The sequence below is a fragment of the Anas platyrhynchos genome, chromosome 26, assembly GCF_047663525.1.
Source record: "Anas platyrhynchos isolate ZD024472 breed Pekin duck chromosome 26, IASCAAS_PekinDuck_T2T, whole genome shotgun sequence".
In the NCBI taxonomy this organism is placed as follows: Eukaryota; Metazoa; Chordata; class Aves; order Anseriformes; family Anatidae; genus Anas; species Anas platyrhynchos.
The window spans coordinates 2,942,820-2,969,690 of record NC_092612.1 but is presented as its reverse complement, the minus strand read 5'-3'; the positions used below and the strand labels follow the sequence as shown (position 1 = coordinate 2,969,690).

At 72.3% G+C, this 26,871-nt stretch overlaps 6 protein-coding genes and 1 long non-coding RNA gene across 17 annotated transcripts; 4 read left to right on the top strand and 3 right to left on the bottom strand.

Annotated features, from left to right (window-relative positions):
- Nucleotides 1-83: 83 nt before the first annotated feature.
- On the bottom strand, nucleotides 84-3,527 carry FLAD1 (flavin adenine dinucleotide synthetase 1). Of its 2 annotated transcripts, none has more exons than XM_038167835.2 (7): nucleotides 3,344-3,527; nucleotides 1,892-2,651; nucleotides 1,490-1,640; nucleotides 1,189-1,287; nucleotides 911-1,100; nucleotides 460-533; nucleotides 84-356 (listed from the first exon to the last, which is right to left on the bottom strand). In XM_038167835.2, the coding sequence occupies exons 1-7, from the start codon at nucleotides 3,482-3,484 to the stop codon at nucleotides 221-223; spliced, it is 1,551 nt and encodes a 516-aa protein (XP_038023763.2). In that variant the 5' UTR covers nucleotides 3,485-3,527; the 3' UTR covers nucleotides 84-220. The 2 variants fall into 2 exon arrangements, with proteins under 2 accessions (XP_038023763.2, XP_038023764.2); XM_038167836.2 differs by having other exon boundaries at nucleotides 1,490-1,637; nucleotides 3,344-3,525.
- A 364-nt stretch (nucleotides 3,528-3,891) lies between these two features.
- CKS1B (CDC28 protein kinase regulatory subunit 1B) lies at nucleotides 3,892-5,222 on the bottom strand. Its single transcript, XM_038167888.2, has 3 exons — nucleotides 5,052-5,222; nucleotides 4,288-4,415; nucleotides 3,892-4,203 (listed from the first exon to the last, which is right to left on the bottom strand). The coding sequence occupies exons 1-3, from the start codon at nucleotides 5,108-5,110 to the stop codon at nucleotides 4,151-4,153; spliced, it is 240 nt and encodes a 79-aa protein (XP_038023816.1). The 5' UTR covers nucleotides 5,111-5,222; the 3' UTR covers nucleotides 3,892-4,150.
- A 240-nt stretch (nucleotides 5,223-5,462) lies between these two features.
- On the top strand, nucleotides 5,463-15,179 carry SHC1 (SHC adaptor protein 1). 6 transcript variants are annotated; one of them, XM_038167882.2, is made up of 15 exons: nucleotides 5,463-5,576; nucleotides 7,193-7,260; nucleotides 7,503-7,580; nucleotides 10,730-10,891; nucleotides 11,114-11,184; nucleotides 11,669-11,732; nucleotides 11,912-12,031; nucleotides 12,342-12,419; nucleotides 12,552-12,603; nucleotides 12,753-12,879; nucleotides 12,989-13,157; nucleotides 13,374-13,434; nucleotides 13,558-13,725; nucleotides 13,874-14,136; nucleotides 14,323-15,179. In XM_038167882.2, the coding sequence occupies exons 2-15, from the start codon at nucleotides 7,249-7,251 to the stop codon at nucleotides 14,449-14,451; spliced, it is 1,554 nt and encodes a 517-aa protein (XP_038023810.1). In that variant the 5' UTR covers nucleotides 5,463-5,576; nucleotides 7,193-7,248; the 3' UTR covers nucleotides 14,452-15,179. The 6 variants fall into 6 exon arrangements, with proteins under 6 accessions (XP_038023810.1, XP_038023815.1, XP_038023811.1 ...); XM_038167887.2 differs by lacking the exon at nucleotides 7,503-7,580 and having other exon boundaries at nucleotides 12,366-12,419; XM_038167883.2 differs by lacking the exon at nucleotides 7,503-7,580.
- Nucleotides 8,116-9,601, bottom strand: LOC119713800 (uncharacterized). Its single transcript, XR_005260993.2, has 2 exons — nucleotides 9,461-9,601; nucleotides 8,116-8,211 (listed from the first exon to the last, which is right to left on the bottom strand). It is a non-coding gene; the product is annotated as an uncharacterized lncRNA (long non-coding RNA).
- Nucleotides 15,180-15,999: 820 nt separating the features above from the next.
- Nucleotides 16,000-18,312, top strand: PYGO2 (pygopus family PHD finger 2). Its single transcript, XM_027444541.3, has 3 exons — nucleotides 16,000-16,482; nucleotides 16,610-16,659; nucleotides 16,780-18,312. Exons 1-3 carry the CDS (start codon nucleotides 16,149-16,151, stop codon nucleotides 17,878-17,880), a joined length of 1,485 nt encoding a protein of 494 aa, XP_027300342.3. The 5' UTR covers nucleotides 16,000-16,148; the 3' UTR covers nucleotides 17,881-18,312.
- A 77-nt stretch (nucleotides 18,313-18,389) lies between these two features.
- On the top strand, nucleotides 18,390-22,337 carry PBXIP1 (PBX homeobox interacting protein 1). Of its 4 annotated transcripts, none has more exons than XM_072027934.1 (11): nucleotides 18,390-18,502; nucleotides 19,472-19,561; nucleotides 19,641-19,740; nucleotides 19,823-19,872; nucleotides 19,966-20,110; nucleotides 20,191-20,406; nucleotides 20,487-20,510; nucleotides 20,593-20,666; nucleotides 20,751-20,876; nucleotides 20,968-22,004; nucleotides 22,093-22,337. In XM_072027934.1, exons 2-11 carry the CDS (start codon nucleotides 19,502-19,504, stop codon nucleotides 22,148-22,150), a joined length of 1,890 nt encoding a protein of 629 aa, XP_071884035.1. In that variant the 5' UTR covers nucleotides 18,390-18,502; nucleotides 19,472-19,501; the 3' UTR covers nucleotides 22,151-22,337. The 4 variants fall into 4 exon arrangements, with proteins under 4 accessions (XP_071884035.1, XP_071884034.1, XP_071884036.1 ...); XM_072027933.1 differs by having other exon boundaries at nucleotides 19,823-19,878; XM_072027935.1 differs by lacking the exon at nucleotides 20,487-20,510 and having other exon boundaries at nucleotides 19,823-19,878.
- Nucleotides 22,338-23,141: 804 nt separating this feature from the next.
- On the top strand, nucleotides 23,142-25,696 carry PMVK (phosphomevalonate kinase). Of its 2 annotated transcripts, XM_027444568.3 has the most exons (5): nucleotides 23,142-23,299; nucleotides 23,378-23,441; nucleotides 24,619-24,771; nucleotides 24,834-24,963; nucleotides 25,179-25,696. In XM_027444568.3, the coding sequence occupies exons 1-5, from the start codon at nucleotides 23,217-23,219 to the stop codon at nucleotides 25,313-25,315; spliced, it is 567 nt and encodes a 188-aa protein (XP_027300369.1). In that variant the 5' UTR covers nucleotides 23,142-23,216; the 3' UTR covers nucleotides 25,316-25,696. The 2 variants fall into 2 exon arrangements, with proteins under 2 accessions (XP_027300369.1, XP_027300370.1); XM_027444569.3 differs by lacking the exon at nucleotides 23,378-23,441 and having other exon boundaries at nucleotides 23,158-23,299.
- Nucleotides 25,697-26,871: the final 1,175 nt, after the last annotated feature.

Sequence of the window (26,871 nt, the reverse complement as noted above, 5' to 3'; positions counted from 1 at the left end):
CAGAGCCGGCCTCAGCCCTGCTTCGTGGGAGCCCCGCAGGGCCTGGAGGGAGCAGCAGAGCCAAGCCCGCAGGAGGCGTGGAGCACAGGCTGAGCACAGCAGCTTTATTCAGAGCTGGCACTCGGTGCGTTGACGCAGCGCTGTCCCCGCGGGGACACCCGATGGAGACCCCGCAGGCGGCAGTCTCAGCGCAGCTCCCCCGAGCACAGCCCACGGGCTCTCACTGCCGGGCCGTGCGCTCCTCCTCCTCGTTTTCCAGCTCGTAAGCGGGCCGGTAACTCTCACGGCCCCGGGCGTCGGTGTAGCGCAGCGCCGGGTTCTTGGTGGTGTTGGCCATGCTCCCCAGGGACGTGTAGCTGCAGAGGGACGATGAGGCTGCGAGCGGCTCCAGGAGCACGACCCCACGCTCCGTGCTCCTCTGGCGGGGCATCGCCGTGCCAAGCAGCTCCCAGCACTCACCCCTTGTCGTAGAGGATGCAGTAGGGGACGAAGAGCTTGCGCAGGAACTCCCAGATGTCCCGGTACGTCCAGTCCTGTGAGCAGAATGGTGCAGGGATCGCTGCAGGCTGGTGCAGGCTGCCTGCTCACCCCGGCCCGGAGCACACAGGGGGCAGCCAGCCCCCGTGGGAATCCACCACCCCCTGCCCACAGCCTCAAAGTGCGCCTGTCCCTCCCAGCACGTCCCCAAATGTGACAAAAGCCACTGATGTGCCCTGCCTGCCAGCACCAGGCTGCAGTGAAGGGTGCCCGCAGCCAGGCAGCAGGGTGGGAGATGTCAAGAGGAGAGGGGAAACTGGGGAGAAAAGCCCCCAGGGATGAGGAAGGATGAATGCTGCTCCCTCCCCATCGCTTCAAGCAGCCCTGCCCCTGTCCCTCGTGCAGGCAGAGGCAGCTGAGGCAGCGCACCCACCAGCAAGGGGTTGACCCGCATGTACTGGGGCCAGTCGGGGTCCGTCATGCACATGGGCGTCAGGGTGCGCGAGTAGGGGTCCGTCCGCCGCGTGCCCATCAGGACAGCCTCCAGCTGCGGCTGCTGCTCCTTCAGGGCGACCAGAGCCTCCCGGATGGAGCCCTCCACGGTGCACAGCTGGACCTTGTACCTGGCGGGCAGGACGGGCAGCTGCCAGCCGGGCTGCGGGAGGCGCCGCTCGTCCCCTGCCCGGGGACCGGCCCCTCTCCGTCCCGTACCTCTGCACGGTCGCCTGGATGAACTGCTCCAGCTCAGGGAAGGGGGACACGGTGCGGATGTAGAGCACCTGCAGCTTCTCCTGCCTCTCCGGGTACCGCCTGGGGAGAGACCTGTCACTGAGGGGCCGCAGCGGATGGAGACTCGAGGCAGGGCAGCCACGCAGACCCCACCAGGTGGGCCCCAGCGATCCGCTCACTGCCCCAGAGGAGGGCAAAGGAGAGCCCCAGAGCCCCAGCTGAGGGCTGGGGACCCCCATGACCCTGCCCCAGGCTGTGCCGGGGCAGCCCCGTGGTCGGGTACCTCTCCAGGGCGGCATGGACAAGGTGCAGCAGGGCCGTGCAGTCCTTGCCTCCGTTGAAGCCGACGCAGAGCTGGGCCAGGCTGTAGCGGTCCAAAGCCTCCTCGATGGTCCGCAGTGCTGCTGCCACCTTCTGTCCCAGGGCCGAGCCTGCTGGGAGGGGACACTCGCTGCCTGCTGGCACCGCTGCCTACCCAGGGCCACGCTGCCTCGGCTCAGCCCCAGGGCCCAGCTCCCTCCTGGGGGCTCATTTTGCCCCCAAACAGCCTGGGACAGCACCCTGGGGCCGAGAGACTGACGGTGCTGATCCCCCAGACCACCCTTCCCACTGACCCGGCCCCTCGGGGCCTGCCCGGGCTATGGGGGCCGTGTGGGCGCAGCACGAGGGCCCGCACACCAGGTACCTGACTCCGCCAGGGCGTACACCTCGGTGGCCGCCAGCGACACGGGGTCCGTGACCAGCGGCACCACCACGCCGGGGGGCAGCTTGTCCAGCAGGAAGCGGTGCGCTTCCTCCAGCTGCTGCTCCGACTCCGAGTCCAGCGTCAGCTTCACCCGGTAGTAGTTGCTGGCCCAGTCCGGGTAGGAGCCCAGGCTCACGCGGCCCCGGAAGGCGGCGTCGGCCTGGTCCAGCACGGGCGCGATGAGCACCTCGTCGGCCGCCACGTAGACGGCCCGCGAGTGGAAGCGGGTGTGCTCGCTGCGGAACAGGTGGCCCAGCCCGTCCAGGGCGCGCTCCATCAGCGCGGGGATGCCGGGGAAGATGTAGACGTTGCGCACGCTGACCAGCGGGTACTTGAAGGTGCCGCCGGTGCGCCGGTCGGTGCCGTAGTGGAGGCGCGAGGACTCGGGGACCTGCGCCAGCTTCATGGCCGGGCGCCGCGCCTCCGTCTCGCCGAAGACGTCGCGCACCAGCGCCGCCAGCTCCGGGTGCGGGACCACGCGCTCGCCGAACGCCTTGGCCACGGCCTCGAAGGTGACGTCGTCGTGCGTGGGGCCGACGCCGCCCGAGGTGAGCACGAAGGTGAAGCGGGAGGCGAAGGCGGCCACCTCCCCCGCGATGGCGTCCACCTCGTCGGGCACCACCGAGACGCGGGCCACGCGCACGCCCAGGGAGCGCAGCCGCCGGCACATGAAGAACGAGTTGGTGTCCTGAGTGTGGCCCTGTGGGGGTGTGCCCGTTACACCGGGAATGTGCCCGGTACACCGGGAGCATGCCCAGAACACCGGGAACGTGACCCTTACACCGGGAACATGCCCGGTACACTGGGAATGTGCCCGGTACATTGGGAGCACACCCGGTAGGTACATTGGGTACATGCCCGGTACACCGGGAGCATGCCTGGTACACCGGGAACGTGGCCCTTACACCAGGAACGTGCCCGGTACACTGGGAATGTGCCCGGTATGCTGGGAGCACACCCGGTAGGTACATAGGGTACATGCCCGGTACACTGGGAGCACACCCAGCACACCGGGATCATGAGCCTTACACCCGGAATGTGTCCGGTACACCGGGAGCACTCCCGGTACACTGGGAACGTGCCCAGTACACCAGGAGCATACCCGGTAGGTACACTGGGTACATGCCCGGTACACCGGGATCATGACCCTTACACCGGGAACACGTCCGGTACACCAGAAGCGCGCCCGTTACACTGGGAACATGACCCTTATACTACCGGGAACGTGCCCGGTACACCGGGAGCATGCCCAGTACACCGGGCACGTGCCTCTTACACCGGGCACACGCCCATTACCCCGGGTACATTCCCGTTACCCCGGGATCGTGACCCTTACACCGGGAGCACCCCCCCCCGGTCCCCGCCCCCCCCGCTCCCGGTTCCCGGCCGCACCTTGAGGATCTCGTCCCCGATGACGATGATCCCGGCGGTGGCGGCGGGCCCCGGCCCGGCCATGGTACGGGAGGCCGAGTCCCGCCGGGCCCGCAGCAGGGCCCGCAGCCGCGCCCCCCCCCCCGCCGCCGCCACCCGCATGGGCCCGGCCCCGGTGCACCGGGCAAGGCCGCGCCGCCTCCCCGCGCTCTGATTGGCCGGCGGGGCTGTACGTCACGGGGCGCTGCGAGTTCTGATTGGATGACGGGAGACGGAACCATGGCTGCGGGGCGGGGGGGCCGCTCCCCCTCCACCCCCGGGGACTTGGGCCCGCCCAGCCCTGCGGCGGGTGCCCCTCCCCCGCCTCCCCCGGGCACCGGGACCCCCCCGCCCCCTCCTCCCCCCCCAAACGGGCACCGGGAGCCCCCCACCTCCCCCAGCCCTCCCCGGGAAGGGCAATGCCCCACCGGGAAGCTCCCCCCGGGGCACCGGGGGCAACACCGGCAGCTGCTCCCGGTACCGGGCCCCCCTCCCGTCCCCCCCCCCCGTACACCGGCAGCACACGGCGGTTCCCAAACGTCCTTTATTGAAGCTTTGGAGATCCCCAACCCCGCAGCATGGGGCCGAGCCGCCACGGCTGCCCCGACGGCACCGTCGGTCACGGGCATCCTGCGGCTCGGCCCCGGCCGGGCAGGGCGAGACCCCCCCCGAGGGGGGAGGGGGGGGGCACGGGGCCGCCGGGCGGGCACGTGGGGGGGCTCCTGGGGGCCGGGGGTACGGGAGAGGAGCAGGAAGGTGCTTCGGTGGCCCGGCCGGCAGCGGCGCCGTTCACTTCTCCGGCTTCTTGGGCAGCGGCCGTCGGAAGAGGAGGATGTGCGGCTCTGCGGGGAGGGAGCATGAGGGGAGCGTGAGCGGTGTGGCCGGCCCGGGGCACGTAGTCCCGGGGCAGCCCCCACGGGCCTCACCTGGCTCGTGGATCATGTAGTGCACCCAGCCCTGGCTCTGCTGCACGCCCAGGTTGCGCCACTCCGACTCGGACATCAGGTGGGTCTTGGGCACCAGCTTGGCGATGTCCTTGGGCAGCATCACGTGCCTGCGGCGTCCACGGGGGGGGCTCACACCGGGCCGGCGGGGGGGGCACGGCCATCCCCGGGGCTCCCTCCCCCCATCCCTCTGGGGCTCCTCAGCCAACCCTGGGGCTCCCCTGCTGCTCTGAACCCCCCCCCATATCCACCCCCAACCCCCGGGGCTCCTCCCGTTCCCCCCCCCCCCCGCCCCCGGGGCTCCCCCCCCGGTCCCTCCCCACCCCCGGGGCTCCTCCCGTTTCCCCCCCCCCCAGCCCTGGGGCTCTCCCCCTGGCCTCCCCCTTCCCCAGGGCTCCCCCCGGTACCCCCCGACCTTCCCCGTTGCTCCCCTGCCGCCCCATGTCCCCCCCACCACCCCTCCCCTACCCCCGGGGCTGCCCCCCCATCCCTCCCCCGTCCCCCTCCCTCCCTCCGGTGCTCCCCCACCGCCCCCGGGACCCCTCCGCCGCCCCCATCCCCATCCCATCCACCCCCCCCGGTTCTCCCCCACCGCCCCCCTCCCACCCCGCCCCCCCTCCCGGTGCCCCTCACCCTCAGGGGGCGGCGTTACCGGCGGCCGTTACCCGCCCCGCCCCCTCCGCCCCCCCCATCCCTTCCCCGGTTTTTCCCCGGTTTCCCGGCGCCCCCCCGCCCCCTCCACTCACCGGTACTCGAACTCCTCATCGTCGTACTTATCCGAGTAGTAAATCTGCTTGTGCGCCATGACCGCCCGCCGCGGGCCGCCCCCTTCCCGGCAGCCCCCGCCGCGCCCCTCGCCTCTCGCCTCAGCCTCTCCTCGCCTCAGCGCCCCGCCGGGCCGTTGGCCTCCCCCCGCCCCCCCCCGCCTCGCGCCGCTTTCAAACGCCGCCGCCCCGCGCTCCCATTGGTCCGCGCCGTCTGGGCGGGCGGCGAGGCTCGGCACCCGATTGGCTGAGACGCGCGACGCCCCGCCCCTCCCTTTCCCCTCCGCGCGGCTCCCGCCCGCCGCCTCCCCTCTCCTCGCGCGCGCTCGTCACGTGACGGAGGGGGGCGGGGCCGCGGCGCGAGGGGCGGGGGCCGGAAGTGAGTGGCGGGGCGGCGGGGGGCGGGGCGGCGGGGGGCGGGGCGGGAGCGGCGGCGGGGGGGGCGCCGCGGCGGCCGGGAGCGGAGGAGGCCGAGCGCGAGACCCGCGCGACACCCATGGTGCCCCGGTGAGCGCAGCCCGCGGGACCGGGCCGTGGGGGGCTCCCCGGTGGCCGGTTGCAGGCCGCGGGAGGGCTCCCGGGACGAGCGAGGCCCCGGAGGCACCGGGCGGGGCCGTGTGGCTGAGGGGGGGGCTCCGCCCCCTGCCGCCCGCCACCGGGCTGTGCCCCGCGGGGAGTGCGGCCGGTGCTGGGCCCGGTGCCGGTCCCGGTGCCGCTACGCGCCCGGTGCTACCGGCGGCGGGGGGGGGCTGGGGACGGCCCCGCCGGTCGCCTTCGTGCCCCCCCCCTCGTGTCCCGGGCGTCCCGGGGCTCCCGGTGCTGCGGGCAGGCCGAGGCCGGGGGTCACCGGCACGGGCAGCGCTGCCGGGACCCGCGGGGGGTTCGCTCCGGGCCCCAAACCGGCGACCCCGGGCCCCGAGGCCCCCCCGTGTCCCGTGGCGTGCCCCCGGCCCGGCTCAGCCCCGGGGCTCCGGGGGGGGACTCAGGGGGCGGGTCCGGTGCGGGCCCGGTGGACGCTTCCCCCCGCGGCCTTCGTGACCCGGCGCCTTCCCGTTTTGGGTTCAAACCGCTCGGTTCCGTGTGCGGGAGATCACCCGGTGAACCCCGGCTCCCCCCGTGGCTCGCGAGGCGCCGCCGTTCCCCCGGGGCTGGGACCGGGGCGGCCGCGGCCGTGCCCCCCTCACAGCATTTTGGGGGCCCACGGGCACGGCGGGGGAACCGGGAGGCTCCCCGGAGGTCCCCCCCGTGCCGCAGCCTCCCCGCCAGGCCCGGTGCTCCCGGTGCCGGCTTTGGGGCCGCTTCTCGCCCCCGCTGCCCGAGCCCCGTTCCTGCCCCGCGGGGCACGCAGGGGCCCCGGGAGGCGGTGCCGTTACCGGCAGCCCCGCGGGGGTGGCTGCGCCCTGCTTATCTCGCGGCCTCGGCCCTAGATAAGGGCGCGATGGCTTCGAGGAAGTCAATCCGGGAAGCGCTGCCCTGCTCCGCCCCACCGGGGGCTCTCGGGGCCGTTCCTGCTCCCCCCCCACCCCCGGCTCCCCGGGGCTCCTTTTTCTGCTCCTTCCTAACCCCGGCTCCCGTTCCGCTCCCTCCCGGGGCTGCAGCCCTGGGGGGCTTCGTGTGCCAGCCCTGGGGGTGATGTGGGCAGGATTGGGGCGCTGCTCTGCACGGGGGGGGGCCTGTCCTTGTGGCCCTCTTGGTGCTTTTTTGGGGACCCGGCAGCTTCAGGGCCTTGGGGATCAGCTCCGGCGCTCATCTCACGGCACAGAGTCACCGAAACCGAGGCTCTTCTGGTTTGGGATCTGCCCCGTGCGGCTCCCAACTCCTTTTCCTGGTGGACGAGGCCTGAACAGAGCCGGGTCCGTGCCCAGCTCGGCCTCGCGCCCCGGAGCATCCCGGTGGTGCCGTTATCCCGGGACGGGGCCGTGAGGACTGAGGACGCCTCGCGGGTCCCTGCCCCCCGCCTGGGCAGCGTTGCAGCCCCGTCCGCCTGCGGCCAGCGAGGAGCCGGCCCCCTGACCCCCGCGGGTCCCTTCCAGCCGGGGACGTGGTGACTCGAAGGAGCCGGGGCCACCTCCCCGCGGCCCAGGGCCGGGCTGGCTAACTCGCTGTTTGTCCCCGAACCGCAGGTGGGACGGCCAGACGAGAGGGGCTCTGCCTTTCCCTTCCCTGCCCTCCGCCGCCGATGGAGTACGTGGTAAGGCCGGCCGGCGCTCGGGGCTTCGGTGGAGGGCTCGGTGGCTTCGGTGGCGGGCCCTGCCTCCTCTCCCTCCCCGCCGGGCCCCCGCCGGCCTTCCCCCGGCCCCAGGAGGCGGCGGGGACGGCGGAGAGGAGGGCCGCGCCGCCGCCGCGTGACGTTGGAGCGATATCTGGGGGGGAAGCACGCAGCCGTAGGCCGGCGTTCAGCCTTTTTCTCTTTGCTCTCGCCCCGTGCTGCAGGAGGACGGGGGACGGGGAGGGCTCCACCGCCGCTGCTTTCCGACCGAGGGGGTCTCCGGCCCGCCCTGCGCCGCTGAGGTGCGTACGTGCGGCGGCGGGCGGCCCGTGTCTGCGCGCGGCTGCGAGCGCCTCGCCGCGATTCCTTGCCAAACCCCGCGCGTGTTCCAGCTCTCTGACTCAGCTCCCGGTTTGTGTTTCCTGGGAGGATGTCGGGCGCTGGCCCAGCGGCGAGGCCCCGCTCGGCGCCCGGGGAAAATACGGGCTCGGGCTTGGCTCGGTCCCGCTTTGGAGGCTGCGGCCGCTCTCTGCTTCTCCTCCTGCTGCGCGCCGAGCGCGAGGTCCCCGGGCACGCAGAAGCACGCAGGACCCGGCCGAGCCCGCGCGTCCCCTCGCTTCCCGGGCACAAGGAGCGGCTCGGCCGGGACGTGTCCCGCCAGCTCCTCGGGGGCGGTGGTTCTGGCGGCTCCCTGCGTCCTTTAGCTTCAGGGGCAGGAGTTTTTTGTGGGGCTTCGCACGTCTCCGTCTGCCTTCGGCGCTCTGGGGGGGTCTCTGCGGCTCCTCGGGGGGTCTCTGCCTCCTTGGGCCGGGGGGGCCGTGGCAGACGAGCTGTTTGTGTGCCAGGGCTGGCATCATGCGACCCGCCTCATGCCCAGCCGGTGCCAGTTGGCATCACGTGCGCTATCTGGCCTCGGCCTCGATGCCGGAGGTTCTGATAAAATCAGCACCGATTCCGCTCTCAGAGCAGAGCCCTGGCTGCTCCCAGCCCTGCCGCCTGCCTGGCCTCTTGGGGTCCCCTCCCCAGCCGGCTCCAGGAGACCCCTGCCCCTCTGCGCTTCCCTCGGGGCTTCCCAAGGGGGCCGCTGTGCCGGGTGGGGCACCCAGCCCTGCGCCCCCGAGCCCCCCGGGTCCTCACCAGCCCCCCGAGCCCCTTCAACGCCGCCCAGCCCCGCTCCCCCCGGCGGGTCCCTGCTTCCTGGCTCCCCGGCCCCGGGCTTCCTGCCTTTCTTTGGAGCGGCCATGGGAAGGTCACGGCGCTGAGCGGCTGCGGGGCCCCGGGCGGGGACGAAGCGTGCAGCGGGACGGCTGGCACGGGCTCCTGCGGGACCGAGGTGGGGGGCTCGGGGTGGGGAGCGGGCCGTGGGGTGTGCTGGTGTCGGGGCGCCCTGTGCAGGGGGATTTTCCAGCTCCTGCCTGGCTGCGTGGAGGTGCCAGCGGTTGGGAAGCGGGGCCGGAGGCTGCCGGTGCCGTGCTGGGTCCGAGAGGGGAGAGCCCTTCCCTTGGGTTGGATTCAGCCGAATTTGGCTCAGTGTTGGGTTTTGCAGAGTGAGGGGTTCCTGGGAACTGCCCAGGTGCCAGGCGGTGGGTCGGAGGGGCCCGAAAGCCCCGGCTGCATCCCCAGGAGGTGAGAGGGGAGCTGTGGCCCCGTGGGGAGGGCGAGGCTGTGGAGATGAGCGTGGATGCGCGTGGCGGGGTTGGGCTGCTCCCAGCTCCTCCTGGCCCCGTTCTGCATCAGGTGGGGATGAAGGGGGAGCGGGGCAGCCCCCGCAGCCCCCACCACGAAACGGGGGCTACGCCCGGCCTCCCTGCCACGGACAGTGGGTGAGCTTTGCCCCGGTGCCGCCGGCACGCTGCTGCTTTTCCCCAGCTCCCGCTAGCTCCGCCTGTGACCTTGATTTTTCTGCTCCAGATACTGGCTGGGTCCCCACCCCTCTCCGGGAGCCCCTCCTGCGCTGCCACCCCAGCCCGCTCGCAGCCCCGGCGCGGGCAGAGCCCGCTCCTCCGCCCGTGAGTCAGCACGGCCCCGCCGCTTACCGGCAGCTCACCGGCAGCCCCGTTTTCCTCCGGGAGGAGCGGCCGCGCCGCGGGGAGCAGCGGCCATCGGCGGCTCCCACCGGCCCCACGCCGCAGCCGGGGGGCTCGCGCTGAGCCCGGCCTCTCCCTGGGGGCTCGGCACCCACCTGTGTCCTGCTCCCGGCCGTCCTCCTTCCTCTGCGCCCGGAGCCGTGCTGCCAAAGGGCTGGATGTCCCCGCAGCCCCAGCGAGCACCGGAGGCGTCCTGGCATCGCTGCCCCCCCTGCCTCGGGTGCTGCTCCCCCCTGCAAAGCCCGGGGAGCCAACAGCAGCTGCCTGCCGCCGGCACGTGGGTTGCATAGCGCTGGCCACCACAGAAGGACCTTGTTCGCTCCTGGCCGGGGCTTGGAGCAGGGCTGGGCTGGGCTTGGATGCGCTCTGTGGCTGCCTTGTCTCAGGGCTTTAAATATTCATGCTTTTGATTTCCTCTTAGCTGCCGGCGACTGCTTGGGGGAGCGCAGGGGCAGAGCGAGCCGGCGGGGGCGGAGGGGCAGCGGTTTGGGACCCGTCTGCGGGGCAGAGGGGGCCGGATCAGGCCTCGACCGAAGACAATGGGATTTGTGGGCAGCCCGGTTTGGGAGCAACGCGGGGCTGCGGGGCTCGAGGCCCTCCAGGCTGGGGGCCGAGCGTGCTGAGCCCCCTCTCCGGCTGTTCCGCGCGGCCCCGGGGCGTAGCCGCGGCCCCGTTTCCTCCCCGCCGCTCCGGGAGCAGGGGTCGCTCTCCATCTGGCCGGATCCCTGCGTCCTCGCTGACGCCGCTTGCCATCGATCGGCTGCGACGGCGTGGAGCTGGGCAGCCCCCGCGGCACAGCGGGGCCGGCTCTGCCCGCGAGCCATGCGGGGCTGGCGAGCGCCCGGCACCGAGCTCGGCCCAGGCTCGGGGGCGGCTTCGCGGCGGCCGTAGGCGCTCGGACAAGCCCATGGGGCCTCTGTGAGCCGTGCCAGCCCTTCTCGCCTCTCCCTGGAATGGATCTGCTGCAGAAGAGCAAATACAGCCACCTGCGGAATGAGTCCGTCTCCTCCCTGGAGGAGGCGGGGGGCGGCGGGGGGGCCCCGACCTCGCCGCTGGAGCCCCTCGCGGGCACGCGCTCCCTGCCCGGCTCCCTGTCGTCCTCCTCCCTCAGCCCCATGCTGCCTCTCGGGGAGCTCTCGTCCGAGTCGGAGGACAGCCCCACCACCCTCTGCTCCTTCTTCCCCAAAATGGCCAACCTGAAGCTCTCGAACCCCGCCAACCTGCTCAGCCTGCGGGGCTCCACAGGCGGCAGCCTCAAGGAGGCCGGGAGCCCGGGGGAGCCCGGCCCGGCCGCCACGCTCGCAGCGGCACCGGGAGGAGCCGGCGGCCCCGATTCAGCGGGCCCTGTCGCTGTGTGTTCCCAGGATATGAACAAGCTGAGCTGCGGGAAGAAGACGCGGGTGGAAGGCGGCCAGCTGGGCGGCGATGAATGGACGCGCCACGGCAGCTTTGTCAATAAGCCCACGCGCGGCTGGCTGCACCCGGACGACAAGGTCATGGGCCCGGGGGTCTCCTACCACGTCAGGGTGAGCGCTGGGGGGGCACGAAGGGGCAGGGTGGGCTTTGGGGGAGCTCCTGGTGTGCTGCTTGTGGGCGGGAGGTGGGTGGGGGGTGTCCTGCGGGGGTCACCCCCATGTGGTAGGTGGCACAGGGGACCTGTCCCCGTCCCCTCCCCGCTCGTGGGCTGCGTGGGGAGGTGGGGGGCGAAGCTCGGGGCTCTCTGGGCTGACCCCGCTGTCCCCCCCCAGTACATGGGCTGCGTGGAAGTCCTGCAGTCCATGAGGGCTTTGGATTTCAACACCAGGACCCAGGTCACCAGGTGAGCCCTGCGTCCGTGCTGGGCTGGGGGGGCTCTGCTGGGCTTGGGGGGGCTCTGCTGGGCTTTGGGGGGGCTCTGCTGGGCTTTGGGGGGGCTTGGGGCTGCCCCGGGGTGGGTCCGTAGCTGGTGGCCAGGCTGTCTGCAGCCCTGGAGGCAGCTGCCCGGCGGATCGATGCGCCCGTCAATGGGCTTGGCCAGGCAGGAAGCGCTCCGGCGACCCCATCAAATATTAACCGAGCTCTTGGAGCTCTTCCCCTGCCCCAGCCGGGTCGGGAGCCAGCCCCGAGGGCTTCCCTTTTGTGTCCCTCGCTTTAACCCCGTCCCTCCTGCGCTGATTCCCTCGCCCTCCGCCCAGCAGCGCCCTGCGGACGTGGCGGTGAGCGCGGAGCCGCCCCGCCGCCGCCTCGTCCCTGTGCTGGGGTGGGTGGGGGGACCACAGGGGGGGCCCCCAGCCCAGACTGACGTCCCGCTGTGCTCCCCGCAGGGAGGCGATCGGCCTGGTGTGCGAGGCTGTGCCCGGTGCCAAGGGAGCCGTGCGGAGGAGGAAGGTGAGGCTGGGCTGGGAGGGCTGCCAGCGGGCTCGGGGTGCCCGTGGCCGAGGGCTGGACCTCAGCCCGGGCACCCGGGGCTCTTGTTGGCCTCGTGGGGAGCTGAGCTGGCTGCCTCTGCTGGGGGACGAGGCTCCGGGCCCAGGAGCCCCCTTCCCAATGCTGCCCTCTGCCCCCAGCCCTGCGGCCGCTCCCTGAACTCCATCCTGGGGAAAAGCAACCTGAAGTTCGCCGGCATGCCCATCACCCTGACCATCTCCACCAGCAGCCTCAACCTCATGGCCTCCGACTGCAAGCAGGTGAGAGGCAGGGGCTGGGCGGCTGGCTCTAAACGGGGAGGGGTCGTTGTGTCCCCTCTGGTCCCTGCTGGGGGTGTCCCCAGCCTCCACGGGGACATCTGGGGCTTGCTGAGCGCCCACCTCCTCCTGGTCCGAGGGGCCTGGCTCACCCACTGCTGGGGGCAGAGATCCGAGGGGCGCTCCAGGCACTCTGTTGGTGGCTCTGGGGGTGTCTCGGCCATCCTCTGGTGCCCTGTGGCTCATAACCAGGGCCCCCGCGAGCCCCAGCCCCGGGGGGAACGTGGCGGGCAGGAGGTGCCAGCCGAGGCAGATCATTGCCCCCTGTGCCTTGCAGATCATTGCCAACCACCACATGCAGTCCATCTCCTTCGCTTCGGGGGGAGACCCGGTGAGTACGGCGGCTCCCAGCGGGCTGGGTCCTTACCCCTGGCACGGGACGGGGCTCCCCTGCCCTGGCCCTAAAGTCTGGGGCACCGTGGTCCCCGGCAGCCCCATCTCATCGGTGCCTTCCCTCCTGCAGGACACTGCTGAGTACGTTGCCTACGTTGCCAAAGATCCCGTCAACCAGAGAGGTGAGGGCACTGCTGGGTGTCCCAGAGCCCCGTTTTGTGGGTGTTTGGGTGCAGCTCGGTGGGGCGGGGGGGGGCGCACAGGGTGGGTTCACGGGGCGGAGGATTTAATGCTGAGGTTCCACGCCCCCACCCCGCTGTTCCCTTCCCAGCCTGCCATATCCTGGAGTGCCCGGAGGGCTTGGCGCAGGACGTGATCAGCACCATCGGGCAGGCCTTCGAGCTGCGCTTCAAGCAGTACCTGAAGAACCCCCCGAAGCTGGTGACGCCCCACGACAGGTAGGCAGGGAGGTGTCACATCTCCCGGGGGCGGCGCAGGGACATGTCACAGGGACGCTTCCCCGGCTGCTGGCGGCTGCTGAGCTGGGCTGTGCCCTCCCCCCCCCAGGATGGCGGGGTTCGACGGCTCTGCCTGGGATGAGGAGGAGGAGGAACCAGCCCCAGACCACCAGTACTACAACGACTTCCCCGGCAAGGAGCCTCCCATCGGGGGGGTCGTGGACATGCGGCTGCGCGAGGGGGCTGCGCAGACCCCCAACCACCTGGGGGCCACGCTGGTAAGGCTTGGGGCACGTCTCTGCGGGGTGCTCGGGGGGAGATCCCACATTACGAGGGAGATGCAGGGCCCCTGGTGGAGCTCTGGGCTGCTCACTCGGGGTTATTCCAGCCCAGAGTCTGCGGTGTGAGCCTCCAGCACCTCTCACAGCCCCGGGTGGGGACTGGGGGCGCGATGGGACCCCCCGGGCTCACTCACCTTGTGCCTTTCTCTGCAGCCCGTCGGCCAGACCTCTGGTGGGGAGTACGACCCGCGGAAGCAGCACGCTCCTGCCCAGGGTAATGCGGGGGCCGTGGCTGTCCCCGTGCTGCTCTCCCGCACCCCAAACCGCTCCAGCATCGAGCGCTGGCGCTGGGACCGAGGTGGGCTGGAGCCCCGCTGACTTTTTGTGCTCTTTGCAGCAGGGAGAGAGAAATACCCGGCTGCAGCAGGCGCGGCCGGCCGCACCGACCTGTTCGATGACCCGTCCTACGTCAACGTGCAGAACGTGGACAAGGCGCGCCAGGCGTCCGCTGCCGGAGCCCCCACAACGGCCAACGGCAGCGCCCAGCGGGACCTTTTCGACATGAGTGAGTGCGGTGGGAATTGTAGGGGCTGGAGGGGACCTCGAGGGATCAATGGGTCCGTCCCGTCCCCTAAATGGGATGCAGCCGTGCCCGGGCTGTGGGGTTTGTTGTGGGTGCAAGGCGAGCACCAGTCCCGCTCCTTTCCCCGCAGAGCCCTTTGAGGACGCCCTGCGCGTGCCCCCCGCCGTGCCCGTGAGCCTGCCGCCGGCACAGGTGGTGGCCTCCATGGAGGAGCAGCTGCGCCGGGAGCCCTGGTACCACGGGAAGATGAACCGCAAGGAGGCCGAGAAGCTGCTGAAGGTGAACGGAGACTTCCTGGTGCGGGAGAGCACCACCACCCCCGGCCAGTACGTGCTGACCGGCCTGCAGGGCGGGCAGCCCAAGCACCTGCTGCTCGTCGATCCCGAAGGAGTGGTGAGTCCCTGAAACCCCAAAGCCGGGGGTCCTGCACCCCTTTGTGAGATACGGGAACCTCCTGGGCTTCCTGCTGCCCCTCAGGGGGCACCTCGAGGCTGGATTTGGGGGATGGAGCGGGCACAGCAACGCGGGGGGGGCTCGGGGCTTTGTCAGCTGCGGATTTCTGAGCGCCCCCTCCCGCAGGTGCGGACAAAAGACCACCGCTTCGAGAGTGTCAGCCACCTCATCAGCTACCACATGGACAATCACCTGCCCATCATCTCGGCTGGCAGCGAGATGTGCCTGCAGCAGCCTGTGGAAAGGAGACTGTGAGCGCCCGGGGACCCCGGTGCGCGGCCCCCACCCCCCCCGGCCCCGCTCCCTGCCCCAGGGGGGGAGCGCTTGGACTCACAGCCGGGTGCCCTGCCCAGGACCGGGCTCGGACTGCCTGGGGACGGCCCCATCCCCGGTCCCCGTCCGCCACGAGGAGCTGGTGGCCACGGGGATGGCGCGGCGGGAGCTGCCTGCAGGGCGGGGGGCTGTCGTTGCCAAAGCCCCTGCCTCCCCCCAGCTCCAGCCTTTGCACAGCAGCTCAGCTCGAACCAAAGCCTGGCCCCGGGCGGTGTCGCCGCAGCGTGGTGTGGCCGTGACCCCTTTTGTGCTCACCCAGGGGGGGCACGGGCCCTCGGCCCCTCGGCCCGCCAGCCCCAAGGGGGGGGGGGGGTCCAGCCGGGGGCTCCCCAAGCACAAGGCCGGGCGGCCGCGCACCGAATGTACCCGATCACTTTACGTGTTAACTGTGCCTTGACCCCGCAGGTCCCACACACTTATGCAATGCAGCCGGGCGGGGGGGCGACGGCCCCGAGCCCCCTCCGGGCCCCCACCGAGCCCCTTCCCCGGGCACCCTCCCCAGAGAGAGAGGGGTTTTTTGGGGTGGGGGGGGGGAGAGTGGCCGGGCCCCGCCGCATGCACCTCGTTCCCTGAAGCCAAAGCGCAGCCCTGCCCCGGCCCCGCTATAACCAAAGGACGCGGCGGGCGGAATTAAAGTTGGTATTTCTCTAGGCCCGGCTGCTCTGCTGGGGGGGGGGGCAAACAGGGGGGCTTGGGGGGGGGAGCACCAGGGTGGGGGGGGCAAGGGCTGGGGCTGGGGGCGAGCAAGGGGGCTGAGGGGGCAAACTGGGGGGCTTGGGGGGCGAGCATCAGGGTGGGGGGGCAACGAGTAAAGGGCTTGGGGGGTGAGCACTGGGGCTTTGGGGCCGAGTAAAGGGCCTGGGGGGCGAGTAAAGGGGCTGGGGGGCGAGTAAAGGGGGCTGGGGGGGCGAGTAAAGGGGCTGGGGGGTGAGTAAAGGGGGCTGGGGGGCGAGTAAAGGGGGCTGGGGGGCGAGTAAAGGGGGCTGGGGGGCGAGTAAGGGGGGCTGGGGGGTGAGTAAAGGGGGCTGGGGGGCGAGTAAAGGGGGCTGGGGGGCGAGTAAAGGGCCTGGGGGGCGAGTAAAGGGGGCTGGGGGGCGAGTAAAGGGCCTGGGGGGCGAGTAAAGGGGGCTGGGGGGCGAGTAGAGGGGCTGGGGGGTGAGTAAAGGGCCTGGGGGGCGAGTAAAGGGGGCTGGGGGGCGAGTAAAGGGGGCTGGGGGGCGAGTAAAGGGCCTGGGGGGGCGAGTAAAGGGGCTGGGGGGCGAGTAAAGGGGCTGGGGGGCGAGTAAAGGGCCTGGGGGGGCGAGTAAAGGGGCTGGGGGGCGAGTAAAGGGGGCTGGGGGGCGAGTAAAGGGGGCTGGGGGGCGAGTAAAGGGCCTGGGGGGGCGAGTAAAGGGGCTGGGGGGCGAGTAAAGGGGGCTGGGGGGCGAGTAAAGGGGGCTGGGGGGCGAGTAAAGGGGGCTGGGGGGGCGAGTAAAGGGGGCTGGGGGGCGAGTAAGGGGCTGGGGGGCCCCGTGCGCCCCCTCCCCATTTCCCTCCCCCCCTCCCGTCACGTGGTTCCTCCCGCCACCCCCGCTTTCCCCTCACATGGTTCCTCCCTCCCTTCCCCCCCACCCCCACACATGGTTCATCCCACCCTCTTCCCCCCCCTCCTTTCCCCCCCACATGGTTCGTCCCGCCCCGCCGGGCGCCCCTCGCCCCGCCCCCTCGCTCCGATTGGCCCCGCGCGCGCGCCCGCGGCTTCCGCTTCCGGTAGCGGGGCGGGACGGGGAGGGGAGGGGGGAGGAGGCGCGGCGGGGCCATGGCGGCTCCGTGCCCGCTGTGAGGCGATGGCGGCGCCGCACGGCGAGAAGCTGGAGGGAGGCGTCCCGGCACCGCCGCCCCCGCCGGGGGGGGGCCCGCACCCCGCGGGCAGCGCCGCCGCCGGCGGGCCCGGCAGGAAGCAGGGGAAGGCAGGTGAGAGAGCGGGGGGGAGGCCGCGGCCTGCCGGGACCGGGGGCTGAGGGGGGGGATTTGGGGTGGGGGGGGCCGGGACCGGGGCTCCGCCGCGTCCCGGTGCTGACGGCGCCGCCTCCCCCCGCAGGGCTGCAGATGAAGAGCCCGGAGAAGAAGCGGCGGAAATCCAACACGCAGGTAGGGAGCGGGGCCGGCACCGGGGCTGCCCCCCCCACCCCCATACCCCCCCCCACCCCCCCGTACCCCCTCCTCCCGGTGCCGGTGCCGGGCCGTGACCCCCCCCGCCCCCCCCCGCAGGGCCCGGCCTACTCGCACCTGTCGGAGTTCGCGCCGCCGCCCACGCCCATGGTGGATCACCTGGTGGCCTCCAACCCCTTCGAGGACGACTTCGGCGCCCCCAAGGTGGGCGCGGGGGCGGGGGCGGCGGCGCCGTTCCTGGGCAGCCCCGTGCCCTTCGGCGGCTTCCGCGTGCAGGGGGGGCTGGCGCCGCAGGTGCCCCCCGGTTACGGCGGGGGGGGGCCGCAGCCCCTCCGCAGGCAGCCGCCGCCGCCGCCGCCCTTCGCCCCCGGGCAGATGGGCCCGGCCTTCGGCATGCCCCCCCAGAACCCCGGCTACGTGCAGCCCGGGGCCATGAGCTTCCCCGGGCAGCCGTTCGGGCAGCCCCTCGGACAGAACTTCAGCCCCCCCACGGGGCAGCTCATGCAGGGGCCCGTGGGGGGCTTCGGGCCCATGATCTCCCCCACCATGGGGCAGCCCCCCCGGGGGGATATGGGTCCCGGGCCGGCGGCCCTCAACCCCCCCGGCGGCCCGGCCATGGCTCAGCGCTTCGGCCAGCCCGGCAACCTCTTCGGACAGTCCCCCATGCAGCGCCCCGGGCAGAACGTGCCCCCCCTGCCCCCCACCGCCAGCCCTTTCCCCGGGGCGGACCCCGGCTTCCCCGCCGGCGGCGAGGAGGGGGGTAAGAACCTGAACCCCCCTCCCAGCAGCTTCCCCCAGGAGCAGCACTCGGGCTCCCCGGCTGCCGTTAACGGGGCGCAGCCCAGCTTCGCCCCCCCCAGCGCTGGCCGCGGCGGCGGCACCCCCGAGACCAACAGCCTCCCGCCCCCCCCCGGCAAGGCGGCCGGCGGCTCGGGGCACCAGCCCCCCCCGGGCTTGGTGTACCCGTGCGGGGCCTGCCGCAACGAGGTGAACGACGACCAGGACGCCATCCTGTGCGAGGCCTCCTGCCAGAAGTGGTTCCACCGCGAGTGCACGGGCATGACGGAGAACGCCTACGGGCTGCTCACCACCGAGGCCTCGGCCGTCTGGGCCTGCGACTTCTGCCTGAAGACCAAGGAGATCCAGTCGGTGTACGTCCGCGAGGGCATGGGGCAGCTGGTGGCCGCCAACGACGGCTGAGCCGCCCCCTGCGACCCCCCCCCCCAAAGCCTTGTACAGCTCCCCGCGCAGTTTTAGGACCAAACCCCCCCTTTTTGTAGCCATTGGACTCGTGAGCACGGGGCGGCAGCGAGTGGCCCCTGCAGGGACGCACGGGGGGCTCTGGCTGTGCCGGTGTGTGCCATGGGGGGGCTCCCTCGGGTGCGGGGGGGCTCCATCGTGCTGGTGTTCGGGGGCTGAAGCTTCCCTGGACCCCCCCGGGGGGCTCTGCCTGCTGGCACGGGTGCCCCGGGGGGCTCTCCCCCTGCTCCCCCAGCTCCGTGCAGTCCTGGTGCCCCCCCCCCGCCCCCCCGTTTTCCACTCGCGGAGGTCCCGGTGCCCCCCCCACCCCCCCCGTTTTAGCGGAGCGTTAATGGAAACTTTTGTATCGTCGCTATAAAACTCTGAAACCGCCGTGTCCGTGTCTGCTCTGCTCCGGTGCCCCCCCGGTTACCCCCTCCACCCCACCCCCCCTCCTCCCGGTGCCCGCCCCGCCGCCATTGGCTGCGCGCGTCACGTGCGCGCCCGTCCCGAGGGCGGCGACCGGCACCGGCGGAAAGTTGCGGCCGGGACCGGGCCGAGCGGCGCCCCGAGCGGCTCCAGGTACCGCCCGACCCGCTCCTCCCGGCCGCGCAGCATCGCCCCGGGTCCCCCCCCGGTCCCTTCCCGGACCCCCCCCGGTCCCATCCCGGTCCCTTCCCGGTCCTTCCGCTCCCGGTCCCTTCCCCCGGGGAGCGGAGCGCACGTCCCGGGGCACGACCGGGGAGGTTGAGCGCGCATCGCCCCCGGGACACGGCCCCTGCTCCGCCTCCGGCCCCGCTCCCCCCCCCCCCGGTTCCGGGGAGCCCCCGGGCGCGGCGCCGGTGGAAGTTGGGGTGCGGGGGGGCCCCCCCCGGGGGCGCTGCCCTAAATACGGCGGCGGGGGCCGCCGCTCGGTGCCTGCCGGGCCCCGGGCTCGCCGCGTCCCCGTCCACCTGCCGGGCGGCATCACCGCGGCTAAAAATACCCCGCGGGACGGCTGGCGGCGGGGCGGGGGGGCGGCACCGGCGGGGGGGTCGGAGGGGCAGCGGGGGAGGTCGTAGCGCGCCCCGGGCCGCATCCAGCCCCGTTCCCCCCCCCACAGGGAGCCTCCACGCCCCGCGGGGGCTTCCCACATCTCGGTCCCGCCGCCGCTGGGCCGGTGCCAACCCCGGGGGGGCCTGGGGAGGGTCGCGGGGGGGCTCTCGGGGGGGCGGCGCCTCCGCAGCTGTGCCGGGAATGTGCAGAATCCCCGGGCACCGCCGCCGTGACCGCTGCGCCCCGGCCCTGCTCCTGCCAGCACCGGGCGAGGCGAGGGCTCGGTGCCCCCCGGAGGAGCCCCCCCGGATCCCGGTGCCACCGGGGGGTGCCCGGCTGTGGCATCCCACCCGTGCGGGGACCGCGGGGCCGCACCGGGCCGCCCTTTGCTCCCGCTCCCAAACTCACTTTGCCAGGCAAATCAGGAGCGGGGACAGGGTGAGGTCTGTCCGTCCGTCCACCTGTCTGTCTGTCTGTCCGTCCGTCTGTCCATCCGTCCGTCCGTCTCCTCGCAGGGGGGGGGTCAGCGCCGTCCGCAGGCGGGAGCATGGCGGAGAAATCGGACTCGCGGGACTCGGACAGCAGCTGGGTGCTGGCGGGCACCGAGGTGAGGGGCCGGGGACCCCCCCCGGGGGGGGGGGGGATGCGGGGAGCCCGCGGGTGCCAGCTGCTGCCCCTCGCCCCAGGGGCTGCCCGTGGACACGGTGGGCCCGGAGCAGGATGCGGCCCCCCACGAGGCCGAGGAAGAAGAGGCAGAGGAGGAGAGCGCCCAGGACACGGCCACGGGTACGAAAACGGGACAGGCGCGGCGGTGCCCGGTGCTGTGGCACGGGGAGCCCGCTCACCGCCCGCCACTGCCTCTCCCCAGCTGGTGACGGTGGCAGCGGAGCCTTCCCGGCCCAAACGCCGTGCCCTGAGGTCGGGGTAAGCCCGGGGAGGGGGCAGGGGGAGCGGTGGGGCTGGGGTCCTGCTGCGTGCGGATCTGTGAGACCCCAACGCCCGCGCCCTCAGGACGTGGAGGAGCGGCCGGAGCGCGGTGCCGACGCGGTGCCCACCACGGGCAGCCCCACGGAGCCCAGCACCACGCCGAGCTGGGAGCAGGAGGAGCCCGACGTGATGACAGAGCGGGGGCCGTGCCCGGACACCCCCAGAGCAGGTCAGACCGGGAGCACACCGGGCCCGTGCCGGTGCCACCGGGGTGCGGGCGCTCCCTGCAGGTCCCCGTCCCCCCCCCAGGACCACCAGCGGAGGAGGGGAGCTGCACCAGCAGCGACGACGACACCGAGGGGCTGCGGAGGCGGCGGGTCCCCGAGCCCCGTGCTGGGCCCCCCCCTTCAGGGCCTGCCCTGCACCGGGGGACACCGGACAACGGCGACGAGGACGGGCTCAGCTCCAGCAAGTACCTCCTGGGCGCGCTGGCGCTGGCGGCCGTGGCGCTGCTGCTCATCTCCGGTGAGTCACGGTCCCGGGGTGGGACGGGGGGGCAGGATGGGGAGCCCGGTGTCCCCCTCATTGTCCCTTCCTCTCCCCAGGGGGCTTCTATGACCCAGCAGACGGTGAGCGCGGAGGGGCTTGGCCCGTGGTGCCCGGTGGGGCAGCCCGGACGCGCTCGGACGTCCCCGTGCGGTTCCCCCCCAGGCCCCGTGGACGGCGTGGTGAGCCGCGGCGTGGCCGACACCGAGCAGGAGGCGCCGGTGCCTGCGGACGGGAGCGTAAGGAGAGGGGTGGGAACGGGGCTGGCGGAGGGGAAGCCGCTCCCTCGGCACCTCCACGGCCTCGTCCTTCCTCTCCCCCAGGATTTGGTGCAGCAGCCCCCGCCGCCGGCCGCCGCGGACCCCCAGAGCGTGCAGTCCGTCAGCCTCCTCCTGGACAAGCTGGCCAAGGAGAACCAGGAGATCCGGCTCATGCAGGCTGAGCTGCAGGTGGGCACACACAATGTACCCGGGGGAAGCTGCCCCCCAGCACCACCCCCACGCCCTCACGGCCCCCTCCCCGCTCTCCCCCCTGCCCCAGGCCCACAAGGAAGAGCTGCAGGCCCTGCTGCAGAAGAGCGAGGGAGCGGCGGCGGCGGCCGGGGCGCAGCAGCAGAGCCTGGCTGCAGAGAACGAGCGGCTCCGCGCCGCGCTGCAGAGGGAAACCGAGGCACTGCGAGCCGCCCGGGCCGAGCTGCAGCGCCTGCAGGAGGCGGGGGTCCCGGGCAGCCCCCAGCCCCACAAAACCGAGGCTGGGGAGCCGGCAGCAGAGCAGCCCCACGGCCCAGAGGGTGCAGCCCGCAGGGGGGATGCGGCAAGGCGGGAGGGGGCCGGGCACCGCGGCTTGCTGGCTTGGGTGCGGCAGGAGCTGGCAGCCGCCCTGGAGCGAGCGCGGGGCTCGGGGGGGCTCGAGGGGCTCCCGGAGCAGCTGAGTGCCCTGGAGGAGCGCCTGGGCCGTGAGCTGGAGGCAGAGGGGACCCGGCCCTTCCCCGGGCCCTGGAAGAAGCCGTTCAAAGCAGACAAGAAGGAGAGCCGGCGGCACAAGCGGCACGGTGCCGGGGAGGGTCCCCACGAGCGGGGTGGGTGGGAGAAAAAGGAGCAGGGCAAACCCCACGGGCACGGGAAGGAGCCCCAGCCCCCCCGGGAGCACAAGGCGGGCAAAGCCAGGGGGAAATCGTCCCACGGCCCCCCCCAGCACGGCCCCCGCGAGCTGCCCCCGCTGAGCCATTACCGGGCGCCCCAGGGCTGCGCCGGGGTGGCCGACTGCGCCCGCAAGGAGGGCCGGGAGGTGCTGGGCGCCGCGCTGGAGCCCGTGCAGAAGGCGCAGTTCCTGCAGCTGCTGGAGGGCTTCATGGGCCGGCTGGGCTGGGGGGGGCACTTCGGGGGGCTGGCGGCGCGGCTGGACGGCGTCTTCGGGGCCGACGGCGCCTTCGCTCACGACCGCCTGCGCTTCGTGGACTTCGTGGACGACGTGGAGGAGATGCTGGAGGAGCTGGCGCGGCGCGAGGGGGGCGACGAGGAGGCGGCCGACGGCTTCGAGGACTACGTGCTGCGGCACTACGCCGGGGACGGCGGCGGGTGAGCGGGACGGGGGGGCGCAGAGGGGGTCTTTGTGGGGTGGGGGAGTCAGAGCCGGGACCCCCTCACCGCCCCTCTTCTCTCGCAGCTCCACGGGGAAGGAGCGGGGCCGGAAAGCCTGGCGGCAGCACGGGGGGAGCAGATAGAGCCATGGGGCGCGGGGGGGGCACCCCGCTGCCAGCCTTCGTCCAGCACAACGGCCCCGAGCCCACCCGGGGGGGGCTCCCCTGGGCCCTGGTTGGGGTCTGGGGGCTGCTTTGTGCCCCCCCCCCCCCACGAGTTGCACTGTGTGATGCTGCACTGCTGTAGATGAAATAAAGTCACCGCTGGGCACGGCTGGGACTGGTGCCTGGGGGGGGAATGGGGTGCGGGGGGGGGGCAGGGAAAAGGGGGTGCCAGGAGGGAAGGGGGGTGCTGGGGGGGGAATGGGGGTTGGGGGAGGAAGGGGGATGCTGGGGGGTGTGGGGGTGTTGGGGTGGGGAAAGGGGGGTGCAAGGGGGTTGGGGGGGAATGGGAGGTGCTGGGGGGGGAAATAGGGATGCTGGGGGGTGTGGGGGATGCTTGGGGCAAAATGGGGTGCGGGGGGGGGAAAGGGGGTGCCGGGGGGTGTAGGGGTGCTGGGGGGAAGGGAGGTGCTGGGAAGGGAAGGAGGGGTGCTGGGGGGGAAATGGGGGGGAAATGGGGTGCTGGGAAGAAGAAAGGGGTTGGGGGGTCAGGACTGGGTGTGGGGGGTGAGGGTGTATGGGGGCTGAGTGTGGTGCCCCCCAATTTTGGGGTAACCCCCTGGGTTTTGGGATGCCCCTGGTTTTGGGGTAACTCCCCTCAGTTTTGGGATGTCCCCTGGTTTTGGGATGCCCCCCTGGCTATGGGGTGACCCCCCTCGGTTTTGGGGTGCCCCTCGGTTTTGGGGTAATCCCCCTTGGTTTTGGGGTAACCCCAGTTTTGGGGTAACTCCCCTCGGTTTTGGGATACCCCTGGTTTTGGGGTAACTCCCCTCGGTATTGGGGTGCCCCCCGGTTTTGGGGTACCCCCTATTTCGGGGTGCCCCCCGCCCCTCCCCGCGGCGCCCTGCAGGGGGCGCTATAGCGAGGGGGGCGGGGCCAAACCCACAGTGGGCGTGGCCAGACACACCCAGGGGGCGGAGCCAGCCCCGCCCCGCCCCGCCCCCCCCGGGCCGTACCACGTCCGTGGCGCGGGGGGGGCCGTGGCGGGATGGCGGCGCCCCGCGCCGTGCTGCTGCTGAGCGGCAAGAGGAAGTCGGGGAAGGACTTCGTGGCCGAGCAGCTCCGCAGCCGGTACCGGGACGGGACGGGACGGGGGGGGGGGGGCCGCGGGGGGAGCCGGGTCCCGTCCCGCTGATCGCTGTCCCGCAGGCTGGGCCCCGCCGTGTGCTGCGTCCTGCGCCTCTCCGCGCCGCTCAAGGAGCGCTACGCAGAGGTACGGGGCGGGACGGGACGGGCGGGACGGGCGAGACGGGATGGGGCAGGATGCAGCGGGGATGGGCGGCCGGGATCCGCCGGGATTCACCGGGATCCACCGTGCTGAGCCGTGCCGAGCTGTGCTGAGCTGTGCCGTGTGATGCTGCACCATTCCGTGCCATGTTACACTGTGCCGTGCCAAGCCGTGCTGTGCCGTGCCATGCCACACCATTCCGTGCCATGTTACACTGTGCCGTGCCATACCATGCCAAGCCGTGCTGTGCCGTGCCATGCTGTGCCACACCGTGCCATGTTATGCTGAGCTGTGCCATGCTGAGCTGTGCCGTGCCGTATTATACTGTACCATGCCATGTGATGCTGAGCTGTGCTGTGCTGTGCCATGCTACACCACGCCGTGCCATGTTATGCTGTGCCATGCCATGCCGATCAGTGCTGTGCCATGCTGCGCCACGCCCTGCCATGTTATGCCATGCTGTGCTGAGCTGTGCCATGTTATACTGTGCTGTGCCGTGCCATGCTGCACCACACTGTGCCATATTACACTGTGCTGTGTGTGCTGTGCCATGCTGTACTGCACCACACCGTGCCATGTTACGCCATGCCATCTTATGCTGTGCTGTGCTGAGCTGTGCCGTGCCATGCTGGGCCATGCCGTGCCATGTTATGCTGAGCTGTGCCATGCCATGCCATGCTGCACCACGCCATGCCATGTTACGCCATGTCATGCCGTGCTGAGCTGTGCCATGTTATGCTGTGCTGTGCCATGCCATACCGCACCACACCATGCCATGTTACACTGTGCTGTGCCATGCTGAGCTGTGCTGTGCCATGCTGGGCCATGCCATGCCATGTTACGCCATGTCATGCCGTGCTGAGCTGTGCCATGTTATACTGTGCCGTGCCATGCCATACTGTGCCACGCCATGCCATGTTATGCTGTGCCATGCTGAGCTGTGCTGTGCCATGCCATGCTACACCAAGCCGTGCCATATTACACTGTGCCATGCCATAGTACACCATGCTGTGCCAGGTCATGGTGTGCCATGCCATGCTGCACCATGCCATGCCATGTTACACTGTGACATGTTATGCTGTGCCATGTCATGCCGTGCTGAGCTTTGCCATGCCGTGCCCCATGACAAGGGCTGTGCCCTGCTCACACCCTCTCCCTGCAGGAGCATGGCCTGGACTTCCAGCGGCTCCTGGACGCCAGCGCCTACAAGGAGCTGTACCGGCAGGACATGATCCGCTGGGGCGAGGAGAAGCGCCGTGCTGACCCCGGCTTCTTCTGCAGGACGGTGGTGGAGGGGGTGGCGCAGCCGGTGTGGGTGAGTGGGGCTGGGGAGGAGCAGGGGGGCGCGGGGCGGCCGCTGACGCAGCCTGGGTGCAGGTGGTGAGCGACACGCGGCGCCTCTCGGACGTGGAGTGGTTCCGGGACGTCTACGGGGACGTGGTGCAGACCGTGCGGGTCGTGGCCTCCGAGGAGACGAGGAAGAGGAGGAACTGGGTCTTCGTGGCGGGTGAGCGAGCGCTGCTTCCCATCACACCGCAGCCAAACCTGGGGCATCGCAGCTCCCTGCAGCACGGCTCTGCCCTGCCTCCACTGCTGTGCCCGCAGTGCAGGAGCCGGAGGATCAGGATAAAGCTCCAGAGCAGCGGGCGGGGGGTGAGGCTGCGCGGTGCCTCCCCCGGGGGATGGATCCTGACTTGTGGTGTGGGCTCTGCTCTTCCCCAGGGGTGGACGACGCCGAGTCTGAGTGCGGCCTGGACCAGGGAGTGGCCTTCGACTGGGTGATCACCAACGACGGGGACGAGCTGTCCCTGGACGGGCAGCTGGAAGCGCTGCTGCAGTCCGTCCGCAGCCGGCTGTAGCTCCCACATGGGATTTGGGGGGCACGCGGCTGTTCAGAGCCGCTCACACAGGGCCTCATCCTTCCTGTGGGCTTTACCCTGCGTGGGGAGCATCGTGGGGGCCACCTCTGGGTCCCCAGTAGTGGTGCTGGGGAGGAGGAGACCGGGGGGAGGCAGCCAGCCCCCCCAGCACCTCCATCCGCTTCACCCACACCCCGCAGGGGCCGTGCCTTCCCCCAGGGGTGAGGGGCTGCTGCTGCTCAGTGACCCTCAGCTGTGGCTCGGGGACCGTGTCCTGCGTCCCGTGTCCCCTGCGAGCCCAGCGGCGCTTCCCAGTTTGCCTCTCCTGTCCGGGCTGGGGGCGATGCCTGCACTGGAATAAAGCTCTAACGCTGAGAAACACCCAGGGGCTGAGTCTCCTTTCCTGGGGGGGGGCGAATTCAGGTCACTGGGGGGTGGGCTGTGCCCCTGCCCTGGGGGGTGGCGGTGGCGTGAGGTGCGGTTTAATTCCCTGTGCCCGCCCTGGGGGCCGCCAGCTGGGTGCCTTGTGGTGTGTTTTTAATAGGCTTCCTGCAGCCAATTCCCCGCGGATTATCCGCTTCCGAAGCAGAAGGCTCCTGCCCTAATACCTGCCCGCCGGGAGCTCGCCTCCCACAGCAGCTGGGCCCAGCCCGGGGGCAGGGACAGGGACAGTGTGGGGGCTGCGGGAAGGGACAGCGGGGGGGCTGGGGGCCAGCCTGGCCCTGTCCCCCCCCTTCCCTTTGCCAGGAGCACCAGGGCTGGCAGAGCCCTGTCCCCCAGCCCCGGGGGACAATGGGGAGAGCCAGGGGACGAGGGGGACAGGGGACAAGGGGGAGCCCCAGCCCCAGCGAGGGCTGTGCCAGCTCCAGCTGCTGCCCGTAATCTCTGGCCTCTGCTGGAGGCCCTGAGCCTCGCCGGAGGCCGTAAGGAGATTACCGGGCATTATATAACGGCAGCTGCCGAGGTGGCTCCTCGGGGGGCCAGGGGATGCCCAGGGTCCCCCTCGGGGGGGCAGCTCGGTCCCCTCGGCCACCGGAGCCCCCCCATGCCGGGCCAGTCCCCGCTGCCGCCCCCACGCACCCCCGTCGAGGGGCGGCGGCCGGCAGGGAGCGGCGAGAGCTGCGGGCAGCGCTCCGGGGCCGCGGGGAGCCCCCGGTCCCACCGTTCCTCGCCCCCGACGTGAGCCGCGGGCCGGCCCCGGGCGCAGCGGAGCGGCGCTGCCCGGCGCGGTGCCGCCCAGCCCGGCTCGGGGGCTCCGCGCCCGCCCGTCGGTGGGAGCGGGGCTCCCGGCGGCGGGGAGCGGCCCGGGGCTGTCCGCGGGACGGGCGGGGCCGGGAGCGGGACCGGGACCGGGACGGGGGCGGGGGCGCCCCGCTCTCGCTCGCACCGCCGCCGTCGGGGCTCCCGCCGCTGCCGGTACCGGCTCCGGTGCGCCCCGGCGGACTACAAGTCCCGTGCGCCCCGCACAGGCGCAGGGGCCGGGGGCGCGGGAGCGGGGCGGGGAATGATGTCAGCCTGCGGGGAGCCCCGGCGCGGCCAATGGCGGGGCCGTGCTG

Coding starts and splice junctions, on each gene's coding strand:
- FLAD1 (XM_038167835.2), bottom strand. CDS start 3,484: ATGCGGGTGGCGGCGGCGGGGGGGGGGGCGCGGCTGCGGGCCCTGCTG. Junction 2,652..3,343: donor TCGGGGACGAGATCCTCAAG/GTGCGGCCGGGA, acceptor ACACCCCCACAG/GGCCACACTCAGGACACCAA. Junction 1,641..1,891: donor GTACGCCCTGGCGGAGTCAG/GTACCTGGTGTG, acceptor GTCCCCTCCCAG/CAGGCTCGGCCCTGGGACAG.
- CKS1B (XM_038167888.2), bottom strand. CDS start 5,110: ATGGCGCACAAGCAGATTTACTACTCGGATAAGTACGACGATGAGGAG. Junction 4,416..5,051: donor GATGAGGAGTTCGAGTACCG/GTGAGTGGAGGG, acceptor TGGACGCCGCAG/GCACGTGATGCTGCCCAAGG. Junction 4,204..4,287: donor CTACATGATCCACGAGCCAG/GTGAGGCCCGTG, acceptor CCCTCCCCGCAG/AGCCGCACATCCTCCTCTTC.
- SHC1 (XM_027444506.3), top strand. CDS start 10,319: ATGGATCTGCTGCAGAAGAGCAAATACAGCCACCTGCGGAATGAGTCC. Junction 10,892..11,113: donor GGGTCTCCTACCACGTCAGG/GTGAGCGCTGGG, acceptor GTCCCCCCCCAG/TACATGGGCTGCGTGGAAGT. Junction 12,880..12,988: donor CTGGTGACGCCCCACGACAG/GTAGGCAGGGAG, acceptor TCCCCCCCCCAG/GATGGCGGGGTTCGACGGCT.
- PYGO2 (XM_027444541.3), top strand. CDS start 16,149: ATGGTTCATCCCACCCTCTTCCCCCCCCTCCTTTCCCCCCCACATGGT. Junction 16,483..16,609: donor CAGGAAGCAGGGGAAGGCAG/GTGAGAGAGCGG, acceptor CTCCCCCCGCAG/GGCTGCAGATGAAGAGCCCG. Junction 16,660..16,779: donor GGCGGAAATCCAACACGCAG/GTAGGGAGCGGG, acceptor CCCCCCCCGCAG/GGCCCGGCCTACTCGCACCT.
- PBXIP1 (XM_072027933.1), top strand. CDS start 19,502: ATGGCGGAGAAATCGGACTCGCGGGACTCGGACAGCAGCTGGGTGCTG. Junction 20,111..20,190: donor CCCGGACACCCCCAGAGCAG/GTCAGACCGGGA, acceptor TCCCCCCCCCAG/GACCACCAGCGGAGGAGGGG. Junction 20,877..20,967: donor TCATGCAGGCTGAGCTGCAG/GTGGGCACACAC, acceptor CCCCTGCCCCAG/GCCCACAAGGAAGAGCTGCA.
- PMVK (XM_027444568.3), top strand. CDS start 23,217: ATGGCGGCGCCCCGCGCCGTGCTGCTGCTGAGCGGCAAGAGGAAGTCG. Junction 23,442..24,618: donor TCAAGGAGCGCTACGCAGAG/GTACGGGGCGGG, acceptor CTCTCCCTGCAG/GAGCATGGCCTGGACTTCCA. Junction 24,964..25,178: donor GAACTGGGTCTTCGTGGCGG/GTGAGCGAGCGC, acceptor GCTCTTCCCCAG/GGGTGGACGACGCCGAGTCT.